Source organism: Balaenoptera musculus, chromosome 17 (genome assembly GCF_009873245.2).
Source record: "Balaenoptera musculus isolate JJ_BM4_2016_0621 chromosome 17, mBalMus1.pri.v3, whole genome shotgun sequence".
NCBI classification, from domain to species: domain Eukaryota; kingdom Metazoa; phylum Chordata; class Mammalia; order Artiodactyla; family Balaenopteridae; genus Balaenoptera; species Balaenoptera musculus.
In genome coordinates this window covers 80,721,756-80,734,848 of record NC_045801.1, presented here as the reverse complement: position 1 = coordinate 80,734,848, position 13,093 = coordinate 80,721,756, and the positions used below count along the sequence as shown (strand labels likewise).

The window sequence follows — 13,093 nt, the reverse complement described above, 5'->3', positions numbered from 1 at the left end:
AAATGCCAATGACTATGAATTAGAAAAATACCTTTAAAGATTATATGTATAAAAACCAGGAAATACAAGAAGCATTTGTACGTAAGTCATATTATTTTACTCATCCCCAGAAATCCTCATGCCTATTTAGGCATTAGGAAAAAGAACTTTTTTCATTTACTTTCAATATGGTCTTTCTGGAAGGCTCTGGAAGAGGCTCAGCCTCGACACCATCATGTATCCCAGAGCCTGAGACTCATCATGAATCCTCATCAGACAATTCCAGCCTCTTCCTCAGTAATGAACCACCACTCCTACTTCCCAGGCAGAGATGATTCAGCTGGCCTTTTGTTTTCTCATCTGGGTAATACGGTATATGAATGATCACCTATACGATTCCGTCTACAAATCTACTAATTAAGAATAGCGTTAGCTTCCCCGCCTATAAAAATAAGAGGTTAGGACTGAATGATCATTAAAATCATTTCCAGTTCTAAAATCTCGATGCTCAGAAGTTAGCTATGACCCAGAGCAAAAATACTGGATTTGAAGGTAATTCAGTCACAAAAATTTGAGGTTGCAGGACACCACTAGATCTACATGGGCTCTGCAATATTCATCTGGACACTGTCCTAGATTTCAGTTCTCTCAAGGAGCATCCTGCTTTGAGCACAGTGGAGATGCACAGCCCTTACACAGAAAGCTAAAGGAAAGAGGAGGCAAAGGAAAAGAGCATAAATGGGCCAACAGATGGTTTACTGAAAAATAAATGCAAATGAGCATTAAATATATGAATATATGTTCCATTTTACTCACAATAAAAGAAATACAAATTAGAGCAACACTCAGAAATCCTTTCTCACCTATTAACGCTGGAAAAAATCCAAATGTTTGACAATATAGTCTATTGGCAAGACTGTGATGAAACGCACTTTCATCCACTGCTGGCAGGAATGCAAATAATACAGCCCCAAAAGGGGATGTGGTGATATCTAGCAAAGTCACAAATGCATTTACCTTTTCACTCACATTTACAAATCCACTCCAAAGCTACACTGGCAAAATACAACATGACATGTGCACAGGGCTATTCACTATGCCGTTATTCTTATCAGCAAAAAGACTGACCAAAAGCCCACCAGTAGGGGCTGCTTCAAAATACTTGGTACTTCCACACAGTGAATAATTACACAGTTGTTTTAAAAAAAAAAAAAAGGAAAGCAGAAGATCTCTACGTGCTGATTTAGTGTGATCTGTAGAAAACATGAAGTAGAAAAAAAGGTGAAAGGGCAGAAGACGATAGGACAGGGAAGAGACAGAAGCAAGGCTCCTGAATGTAGCGCATTACGTACTTCTAACGTTCAAATCACGTATGTATTTTACATATTCAATACGAAAATTAGGTCAAAAAAAAAAAAAAAACTTCTAAGATCTGAAAATGAATTGAAGCATACCTAACGAATTGGTATAATAACTGCACATTGAAAAACACTCTCAAGTGATTCTGGAACACAAAATTTGACTATATATCCTCAGAGAATATATTCTAAGTAAATTATAAATAAAATTAAAAATTTTAACTTCATCCAGCTATGATTATTCTTAGCAGTAATACTGGTAGTGTTAGTTTTGAAAATATTTTATGTGTATTATAGGATACAGCAATTAAATACTGGTGAAATGTTATTAAAAACAACACTGGGGCTTCTCTGGTGGCGCAGTGGTTAAGAATCCGTCTGCCAATGCAGGGGAACACGGGTTCGAGCCCCGGTCCGGGAAGATCCCACATGCCGCGGAGCGACTGAGCCCGTGCGCCACAACTACTGAAGACCCCGTGCCTACAGCCCGTGCTCCGCAACAAGAAGCCACCGCAATGAGAAGCCCGCGCACCACAATGAAGAGCAGCCCCCGCTCACCGCAACTACAGAAAGCCCATGCGCAGCAACGAAGACAGAACACAGCCAAAAATAAATAAATAAAATAAAATAATTTATTAAAAAAAAAAAAAAAACAAAACAAAACAACACTGAACAGAAAAAAATTAAAATCTACAATGTAAGGGAAAAATAATAAAAGTAATAAAAAACCCATAATGTTAAGATTGAAAGGAAAGTATCAGGATATTTTTCTTTTCCTTAAAACAAACAAAACTATTCCTCAGTACAGCACTAACCGGTAGTAGTGCTATAACCCACTAGCACTAAGTTCACTGAGGACCCAGCCTGTGGTCTCTAAGTGCCGTTTCACAGGGCTCTCTAGAGAAACGGATTGACTCTGGGTCAAGGTGAGCCTGAGGTGATCTGCTGAGCCAGAAGACATGTAAAAGACATCAGAGACTAAGGAAGGCTGCCCAAGAACCTAGGAGCCGGCCGCCATGGACTCCCACTGCCACAGATGGGACAGTTTGAAGATAAAAAAGAGTAACAACTGCCACTGATTGAAATTTACTTCTGTTTTGTTTTTAAAAGTTCTAAAAATGAAAAATATTAACTAATTTTCACAGAGACAACTGTAGCATTGGAGTAAGTTTTAGAACTGGGATGTGAAAAATACTCCAATTTTGTCTCTCTTTTTCAAAATTGTTTTGGCTGTTAAGGGGGTACTTTGCATTTCCCTATAAATATTAGGAACTGCTAGTCAATTCCTGTACCCAAAAAATGAGGCTTGCTGGAATCTGGATATGGAGTGCATTAAATCTAGCAATTTGAATAGAACTGCCATGTTAACAATATTGAATCTTCCAACTCACAAGCATGGACTATCTCTCCATCTATTTAGATCTTTAATTTTTTAATTTCCTTCAGCAACAGGTTGTAATTTTTGGTGTACAAGTCTTGTGCTTCTTGTGTTAAATTTATTCCCAAGTGTTTTATTCTTTTTGGTGCTATCATGAATGGTATTACATTTGTAATTATAGTGTCAAATGTTCTCTGTTCATAAACAGAACCACCAATGACATTAGAATACGTATCCTGAATCCGACAAATTTTCTGTAATTGTTTACTGGTTCTCATAGTTTCTTGTAGATCTTTAGGATTCTCTACCTCGTGCCATCTGTGAGTAAAAACAGTTTTACTTCTTTCTTTCCAAGTTGACTGCCTTTTATTTCTTTTGCTTGCCTGGCTGCAATGGCTAGGACCTCCAGGACTATGCTGGATAGAAAAGAACAGATGTCCTCACCTTGTTCCCAACTTTGGAGGAAAATTCAGCCTTTCACTATTAAATATTTTGTTGGCTATTGGTTTTTCATAGATGACCTTTTGCAAGTTTTATCATCAATGAGTAAATGAGCGCTGGATTCTGTCAAAAATTTATCTGCATCTACTGAAATAATGCACTCATCGTTTGCAAGAACAGAGATGATAATCTCCCACAGAAATGAAACACACATGGTTCCTGGAATCCCAGACTCGGAATGACTTACTTTCCGGCTACCTTCCTGAAAGTGGATTGAAATAATTCTTCCAAAACATGCTGCTGTTCCCGACAAAGCATTTCTGTCATCAACTCCAACAACACGGGACTCTGAGATAACTCCAACGCATCCAGAAGCTAGAGAAGAAACACACACCAATAATAATGATGATAATAATAATAATTGCGTTGGATTTTTTTTGACAGTTCAAATAAACAGGGAAAGCAAATTATAACAATTTCACAAAGATTAACAAATGCTAATATATGTCATTTTTGCAGCTATGGAATGCCTGGCATATAACAATGTTCGTTAAATATTTGAGTTTTGATTCTCTCAAAGTTTTGCAGATATTCTTCCTTTAACCGTGTTTGGGGTCCTCTCTTCACCTCCACGAGGCCTCTCCCCGGCTCCGGGCCCTCTGGGGGCGGCAGCGTGCGCCCTTCACACCAGCCTCACTGCACAGCACACACACTCCAGGCTGTGGGTCCAGTGTTCTCATCTCACCTCCCATCTTCCATCTCCTTGCCCCTTTGCTCTGCTCTCTAGGAGACAGCTGCAAGCTCACCTTCCATTTGGTGAAGGTTTTTAGTTTTGCTCGTGTGTATTGAATTTCCAAGAGCGCCTTCTTGTCCTAGCTCACGCACCTGATACACTGTCTCTCCTCTCTGCAGCTGCTCTGAACAGTCTCTTCGACCTTCTTATCTCACCTTGTCTCTGTTCCCTCTGAGTTCCTTTCTCCTGTTGGTTTACATCTTTCTTAGACTGGAAGCTGTCTTCAAAGGTGCCGCGACTGTCTGCACTTGCATTTACGTTAAGGGAAAGTACTAAAGATCTACTCAGAACCTTTGTGGACGTGACAACCATCTGCTGGCAGACCGCGGGGGAGCAGGAAACTCAGATGGCACTGGCATGACGGTGCAGAAAGAACACACCATCCGACAGAGAAATGAGGAGGTTACCACGTCACCCAGGCCACCAGATGCGAGGTCGCTCACAAGGGGACGTGCACGACACCTGCCTCCAGGTGTGGGGCTGTTGCCAGAAAGGTTAGCCTGAATCTCACAGCCAAGCTTGAAGCCTAACTTCCAGTTTAGAGGAAACACAGAGGGTGAGGAAAGCCAAAACGCACCTCAAGGAAGCAATCAGGCAAATGGGACAGCATCCAAGAGACGTGCTAGGGTTACTTCCAAAACCCAATGTCGCAGAGAAATAAAAGGGATGGGGGTGAAGTAGTCCTAGATTTAAAGACACCAGAGACATGACATTCGAGCCAATCGTTAATTAGATCCTGGTTTGAAAAATCCAGCCAAACACAGGGACATCTGGAGAAACGTGACCGTGGACGAAACAGCACAGGGTCTGAGAGCAGCGAGAATTTTCTTGGGCCTGGTATCAGCGTGGTGCCTGCCTCTCAGGAACTGCTGCTGAAACATTCAGGAGTGAAGCACCAGGATGTCTGCAGCTAACTCGCAAGTGTTTCAGCCAAACCACACACACACACACACACACACAAAGCAAATATGACCAAAAGTCAACTGCTGAATTCAAGAGATGCTTATATGGGTGCTTGTTTACTATTCTTCCAACTTCTCTGTATGTTTGAAAGAAAACAATCATATCAGGATGGGGCGGAGAGAATCCGTGTGGATGGGTGGTTTGTAGACGGCCTTTCCGTGGGGCTGCTTGGCTTCTGTACAGTATGGTGACTGGGTCCCACAGACCAGAGACCCAGGAATGAGCTGGAAACCTTTGAAGGCTAGACTTAGAATCACAAGCATCACTTCCTCTGTATTATTTTCTTGTTACTAGTGGATCTTTCAGGACAACCCATACGCAACAGGAGAAAAATCAGACTACATTGCTCAAAACGTATGACGTCTCTTTTTTCCCCATGTGACGGAAAGTCACACCATAAAAACATGCGGGATGGGATACACTGGTGCAGCCATCCTTGGAGAGTGTGTGTATCTCTACGCTGGCACTTATACAGTGTGTTTTAATCATCGTTTCTTCCTTGCTTTACTATAAGCTCCTTGAAAACAAAGACACTGTCTTCATTATTCCTGAGCCCAGGGCTCAGTCCATCACGAGTATGGGCGACCACCACCCACCCTCCCTCCAATGGCGATTCTCTCGTTTTTCCTACTGGCTGGCCCCTGAGTTTTAGCCGAGTACACTGCTGCCCAAAATAAGAACATTCACAGTCTCGCTCGCGTGTATGTGGCGAGTCGGGTATCAGCAGAATTAATATGTGCAAGGTCTGGATTAAGCCCTTAAAGGAAAGGGATGCTCTCTCCTGCCCTCTCCTCCCTCCTGCTGGCTAGAAGGGACAAGACAGGAGCTGGATCAGCCAACCTGGACAAGGTAGAGGCGACGTGCGGGGGACGACAGAGAAGAAGGTAAAGGAGACGGGGTCCCTGTAGAGGATCTAGAACTGTACAGGAGGGAGAGAACCTAGCTCCTTGGCTAAGCCCCCGGTGTTTCGGGAACTTACGCTGTATTATTAACTAAGTGATAACCACTAGATATTTCTCAGATGACCACTAGTCAACTAAACTTCAGAAACTGCACCATATAGGTGATATTCTATTTCTTAGCTCTCTTCGGTATTATTCTTCAAAGCATATACATTACACGTAAAATATTCCACAATTTTTAAATGGGGGAAAAATCAGCCCCAAAGGATTCAGATACGCATCAGCCTCCAGACAACAAGCTTTCAAAATGAGTTAAAATGAATCCTTAAAGTGTGAACACTCTCTGACTCTGAATATTTCACTTACTTCTTTTCACCAAGAAATGTAACAGGGAACCAGCAGGGCTTAATCTTAGCTGCTACTGCTAAACACGAACCTTCCTCACACAGTCCGCGTAGTTGTTGTACCGCAGGGTCCCCGGGGGAAACTCTTCAGACTTCATGGGGAAGTTAGAAACAGTGAGCCTCCCGAGAACGTGCTTCAGCTCCTGCAGGTGGCCTCCGGTGACATTGGCGAAGAAAGGGAGCAGAGTCACAGCCTGGCCCTGCAGAGCGAGCGCAACGGGAGACTGGCGTCGGGATTCCGCGCAGCGAGCGCAACAGCTGCTTTCTGAAGACGGAGCCGAGCAAGCACCACACGCGTGGACGCCGTGCCCACTTCAGGACACCTCCTCGGCGGCATCCAACCCACCAGCGGGACGCGTCCCGGCCCTCGGCTTCCACTCTCGGGCTCGCGGGCTGAGCCAGGGCTGTCCCGTGTGAGCACAGGACAGGGCAGCCCGACTCTGCGTGTGGATCTCCTCTGCAAACGCAGCCTCTACTAGAAGCGCGCTGCCTGAGTTCTGTGAGGGAAGACTATCGTGAATACCCTACGGGGCGACTGCGGAACTCAGGGCTCCAGGGCACTCGGTGTGCTTCCTTCCTCCCTTGGGTAGCAGGTCGGTTCCCAGACCTCCTCGTGTTGAGAAATGTGAAACCTGATTAATCACACAGAGCAGAAAATTCCAAAGGAATACCCTCATGTTCCACTACAAAGATGGCTTTCATGAAGGCCAGACTTTACTGGAGTGTAAAATCTAATTATTACAGGACTTTAAAATTACAAAATCTGTTAAGTTCTTGACCCTAAAAGTAAGCGAGATATTTTCTGTTATTAATTAACAGAAAGATGACTGAGGGCCACAGAAGCCGGTGACGGGTACCCGGGGGTCACTGTGCTGGTCCCTCTGCTTCTGAGTATGTCTGAAATTTCCCATAGTAAGAAAACAGAAAATATCACAAATACACAAAAATACAGAACAGGAAAAAAAATGGAGAACATAATCTGAAAAAAATCTTTTTAACCACTTACCTTTAAATGTAGACCCAAATTCGGATCAGCAAGTAGACTAACATATGTTGTAAAAACTTCTGGGAATGCACTGTGATTTGTATTAAAAGATACAGATGAATCAATCTAAAGGAGGGAAAATGAAAACACATTTCTACATTATGCCTCTAATTTCCTTTAATACATTTTTTCAGTTTTTTAAATTTCAGAAATGACCTATACATTTGCTCTTGGGCGCCAACAGCATTTCAACAATTCCTGTTCTGAAATATTTTAAAACTATCCGCTAAGACAATGCACGTAAAGCTACACTGAGAAGATAAAGAATAAGAAATGAAAATGAGAATAAAAGATAATCATGTAAAATAATGGAAAAGTATAAAATATAAGGTAATCAGCAATTGTCCAAGTTATTTTTTGTCAAACCAATGAGCTTTTCAAGAAACCTCCATCAAATTTTTAAACACGCAAGCAACAGACACAACTACATTTCCAAGGTCTCTCAAAATACCTGCAGAATTTTTGCCAGTAAGGTCAGCACGGCCAGTTTACTGTCCGGGGCAGCGTCCCTGGCCCACCACGGGCCGAAGCTCCTCCAGCTCTGCAGGATGGTACCCACCAGTTTCAGGCCTTGGTGCTTCTGACTGGCTCGGTCCCGGAAGCTCTGATCCAACAGACCATTCAGAACGGCACTCACCTGAGACAGCGCGGGGTGAAGCAAGAAAAACTCTTACCATCAAGGCTGACAGACACGCAACAGAATTCACTGTCATTTTTCAAAGCTATTCTTGGAAAATGAAGATGCTATTCCTAGAATAGCTGTTTACTTCACAACTCCTCATACCTGAAAACAGCACTTTAACATGTAAGTTTTCCCACAAAGGCATACAGTGGTCCCCTTTATGAAATAATGCTTAAACTGCTATCTATTGTTTTCTTGGTCGGGGCCATTCTCCATGGCAGGGGAAATCAGCTCTCTCTGGTCGCCATCACCACCAGATGCACTCATACATGGACACACACACAGGCACACGTACAGAGGGACACAGGGACACACACACACATGCACACAGGGACACACAGCGGGAAACACACACATGCACACGCACGCAGGGACACACAGACACGGGCACGCAAGGGCACAGGGAGGTACATGCACATCTCCTGTCCTACTGCCTTCCCAACAGTGATCTCCTAAACTCGGTTAGATTAATTCAATATTCCTGCCGTGGTGACAGGTAGCTCTGCTCACAGATGATCCAAGCTGAGTACTAGCACACATTTCCTTCCTCACATAACATTTTGATCTCCCTGAAGTAAGTACTTGACGCTTGAACAACTCGGGTTTGAACTGCATGGGTGCACTTAACGTGGAAACGCGCAGTACAGCGCCGCGCGGTCTGCAGGAGGGGGATCCGTGGACACGAGGGCCGACTGCAGACAGTTGTACGTGGACGTTCGCCTGGCAGAGGGACAGCGCCCCAGCGGCCCCCTTAGCTCTCTCAGTGTATGACTGTCACTGTTGTCATCAAACTCTCCCAAATTCACTACGTCTCCTCTAGACGTGCAAACGCATCAGGGAGGCTGTGAGCCATCCCTGGGGCACCGTCTCGGGAGGGTCAGGGACACCGGTCCGGGTCTTGAGTGGAGGTCACCCCCCGCCCCCGGGAGACTCGCCGGCAAACTTTCTGGACCCCGCGCCCTCCTTTTTCCTGGCTTCTGCCCCATCTCGGCGGAGAACTTCCCCCCGCAGCTTCCCAGCGAGAGGAGCACAGGACACAGACCCCACGGGGACCTGGCACCCCTGAAACACCTGCACTCGGCTCTCACTCATAATCGATAATCCCTCCCACTCAGGTGGGAAGTATTCTTTCCGAAACTGTGCAAGAAATCTGGCTCACTGTCTCCCAGGCTGCACTCTGCTGTTGCAAAGACAACCGTCATCCAGGTTCCTGATCCTTTTGAAAGACCTTTGGGTTTTTTCTCTTATAGAAACTTTTCAGGATCTTCTCTCCTGCGGAACCCCCAAGGTTTCAAATTTTCAAGAAGTCTGCTCCGTGTGGAGCTGTTTCCATACAATGCACTGGACATTCGACGGCCTTTTCCATCTGGAACTCAGAACGGTCATTCCTGAAACGTTATCCATGAAGCCTCTACTTGGCTCGTCCTCTGTCAGGGGCAGAGGCCATGGAGCTGGACCTTGTAGATAGATGCCAAGTTTCCTCATCGTTTCTCCATTTTCTGATTTGTAACCTTACTCTACTCTCCATGAGCGTTCCTGAATTTTACCTTCCAAATCCTCTTCATTCTTAATGCCACATGGGCATTCTTTGTGATGCCTATGTTTAATTCACAAATTTTCTTTCTTGTTCTCTGATGTTCTTTCTCAACAGCGATTCTTGTTTCATGGACACAGTATCTGCTCTCACCTCTCTGAAGTTTCTTTTTACACCCCCATCTCCCTGAATAATCTCTGTTTCAAGTGCTTTTTCCCTGCCTGTCCTTTCGGAAGCCCTTTCCTCGAGCGCCTGGTGCTTCACGGTGGTCGGGACCCACTGAGGGACTGACAGACGCGTGAGCATTGGGCGGGGCTCACCAGCAGTGAAGACCACTGGAAGCCGATCTGGCTGGGCTGGGATAATGGTATCTTGAATTTCTCTCAGGCTTTTCAGAACAGTCTGAAATCCTGCCTGAGGGTATATCTAGCTGACTGTGTTCTGAGAGCCAAACTGAAGAAAATGGCCTAAAGCCTCAAGGTTCAGAACTTGGACAGGCTTTCACTTAATTCCCCAGAAGGTATCCTTACATCACAAAGGACCATAAAAAAGACCACTAGGAACAATTATACACCAACAAACTGGACAACCTGGAAGAAACAAATAAATTCCTAGAAACATACAACCTACCAAGACTGAATCATTGAGAAATAATCTGAACTAGTAAGGAGATTGAATCAGTAATCAAAACATCCCAACAAACAAAAGTCCAGAATCAGATGGCTTCAATAGTGAATTCTACCAAACAATCAAAGAAGAACTAACACCTTCTCAAATTCTGCCAAAGAAGTTGGGGGGGTGGGGGGAGGGGGGCACGGAGGAAGCACTTTCAGACTCATTTTACATGGCCAGCGTCACCCTGATACCAAAACCAGACGAGGACACCTCAAGAAAAGAAAATTACAGGGAAATATCCCTGAGGAACACAGATGCAAATATCCTCAACAAAATATTAGCAAACCAAATTCAGTAATACATTAAAAGGATCACACACCATGATCAAGTGGGATTTATTCCAGGTATGCAAGGATGGTTCAGTATCTGCAAATCAATCAAGGTGATACACCGCATTAACAAAATAAAGGATAAAAATCATCTGATCATCTCAAAAGATGCAGAAAAAGCATATGCCGAAACTCAACATCCATTCATGATAAAAACTCTCAACAAATGGGTATAGAGGGATTCTGTTTGCTAGTATTTTGTTGAGGATTTTTGCATCTATATTCAGCATAATAAAGGCCATATATGACAAGTCCACAGCTAACATCATACTCAGCAGTGGAAAGCTGTGAGCATTTCCTCTGAGATCAGGGAAAAGACTAGGATGCCCACACTCGCCACTTGCATTCAACGTAACATTGGAAGTTCCAGTCACAGCAGTCAGACAAGAAAACGAAATAAAAGGTATCCTTTCACTCAGAAAAAGCAAAACAGTCTCTATCTGGAGATGATATGATACATAGAAAACCCTCAAGGCTCTACCAAAAAACTGTTAAAACTAATCTAAAAATTTAGTGAAGATACAGCATACAATATCAATATACAATTATAACATTCTACATAATAGTATGAATACACAATAGTTCTCAAAAAGATTTGAGAACATGAATAAATGTTTGAATAAATTGAGAGACATACTATAGAAAACGTGGCTTAATTTTTTTTAAAGAGGTCAACTTGGTTTAAATATGCTCTATACACATTGTATCACCACTCAAAATCCCTGTATGTTGTGGAGAGGGCTGTAGGAAACTTGGCAAAATGATTCTAAATTTCACTTTAAAGAAAATGTGCAAGTATAGCTTTAAGAATTCTAAAACACAAAAAAACTACGAAGGAACACTGCCTTACCAGATATTAAAGTGTATCTTACAATTGCTGAAATTAAAAGTGTGGTACTGGCAGAAAAATAGATAGGTAAGTAACAAATTAAACAACCTCCGACCTAAATTTGTATAGAGATTCGGATCTGAAAAAGTTAGAAACTTGAATTAATGAGGAAAATATGCATTTGTGAATGAATGTTTGTCCAGTATATATCTATTTAGGAAAAAATATCATTTCTACAGTGCTGTTTGCATTACTTACATTTGTTTAAAAAAGAAACTATAAAAGTAACAGAAGAAAACATGGGCAGATAGATTTTAAAGATAATATTGGGATGGAGAAAGCCTTTCTAAGTATGACATGAAAAACAGAGCAACTGAAAAGAAGACTGGTATCTTCTTTAACTATAAAAAAATCAAATACTTCTGTATGGAATAAACACTCCAACTGAGAAAGACAAATGGTCAGTAGGAAAAAGGACCTTCTGCATACATGACAGACACAGGTCTGCTACACTTAGTATACAAAAATTTTACAAATTAATAAGAAAATACATCCCAAGAGAAAAATGGGCAAAACACAAAAATACAGCATACACCAGAAACACTTTGGCTGTTCAAAAAAAAATCGGTGGGAAACCAAGATCAGAAGAATTGAGGAACTAACGTTAAACTTGGGGATAAAAGTACAAAGTGGAATTCTCACCAGTGGAGTAGTACAGTGCTTTTGCTATGGTTCAAAGCATTTCAAACTTCACTATGTTGCTTAAAGAAATACTTGGGTTATATACTGTGATTCTAATTTTCACTAAAGGTGTTTCTTTAGAAAAAAGGTATCTTTACCCTTAACTACGCCCAGGGTCCCCCAGCCAAGAGGGTCTGCACCTCCAGCCTCCTGCGCCCCCCAAGGACAGGGCGAGCCCGCGGGAGCTGGCTAACAGTCACCCAACCCCACCGCCTGCACACTAAGGCCCCACCGCAGCTCTCTCGTACTCGGAAGGCTGTCACTGCTTGTCCTTTTGCTTTCTAGCTTCCAAAATGTTGTCACTCTTGTCTTTTCTCCTTTTCTGTATCCTTTAAGACTGTGCTTTCAAAAAAACAAAAAACCAAACAACAACCTTGCTTCTATCACTTTAGAGGGATCTAGGGAGGAGGTGGAGATAACTGAGTAGGGTTTCTTCCGTTAAGTCTGAATAGTTTACAAGCTCGAAATGCTGTTATTTCCTGAGTGTTGTGGGTCTACTGCAATTTTATTTCTAACTTCTAAAAATACAAATTTCTAGTGCAATCTACCACAAAATCTTCCCCTACAAGAGACAACTAGCACTGCTTGGAATAAAAGCTTATTAACTCAGCAGGAAATTATGCCTCTCCCTTAGAATGATCATTCCAACAGTTAACAATTTTTGATTGTCTACCGACCAGGTTGAAGTTCAAAATTTTGTGTTTAGCAAACAAGTCAACTATACATTAAATACTGATCTGGAATTCCTTGGCGCAGTGGTTAAGAATCTGCCTGCCAATGCAGGGGACACAGGTTCGAGCCCTGGTCCGGGAAGATCCCACACGCCGCGGAGCAACTAAGTCCGTGCGCCACAACTACTCAGCCTGCGCTCTGGAGCCCGTGTGCCACAACTACCGGAGCCCGCGCACCACAATTACTGAAGCCCGCGCGCCTAGAGCCCAGGCTCTGCAACAAGAGAGGCCACCGCAATGAGAAGCCCGCGCACCGCAACGAAGAGTAGCCCCCGCTCGCCACAACTAGAGAAAGCCCACGTGCAGCAA

General features: G+C 43.3%; 1 protein-coding gene across 7 annotated transcripts in view; it reads right to left on the bottom strand.

Moving 5' to 3' along the window:
• Nucleotides 1–13,093, bottom strand: part of PRKDC (protein kinase, DNA-activated, catalytic subunit) — a 151,627-nt gene that overhangs the window by 70,294 nt on the left and 68,240 nt on the right. For 6 of the 7 annotated variants that reach the window (XM_036829913.1, XM_036829912.1, XM_036829910.1 and 3 more), the window contains 4 exons: nt 7,715–7,900; nt 7,225–7,329; nt 6,251–6,418; nt 3,404–3,531 (listed from right to left, as the gene is read on the bottom strand). In XM_036829913.1, the coding sequence (XP_036685808.1) occupies nt 3,404–3,531; nt 6,251–6,418; nt 7,225–7,329; nt 7,715–7,900 (587 nt within the window). The remainder of the gene's footprint in view (nt 1–3,403; nt 3,532–6,250; nt 6,419–7,224; nt 7,330–7,714; nt 7,901–13,093) is intronic. The other variant, XM_036829914.1, reaches the window with a different exon arrangement.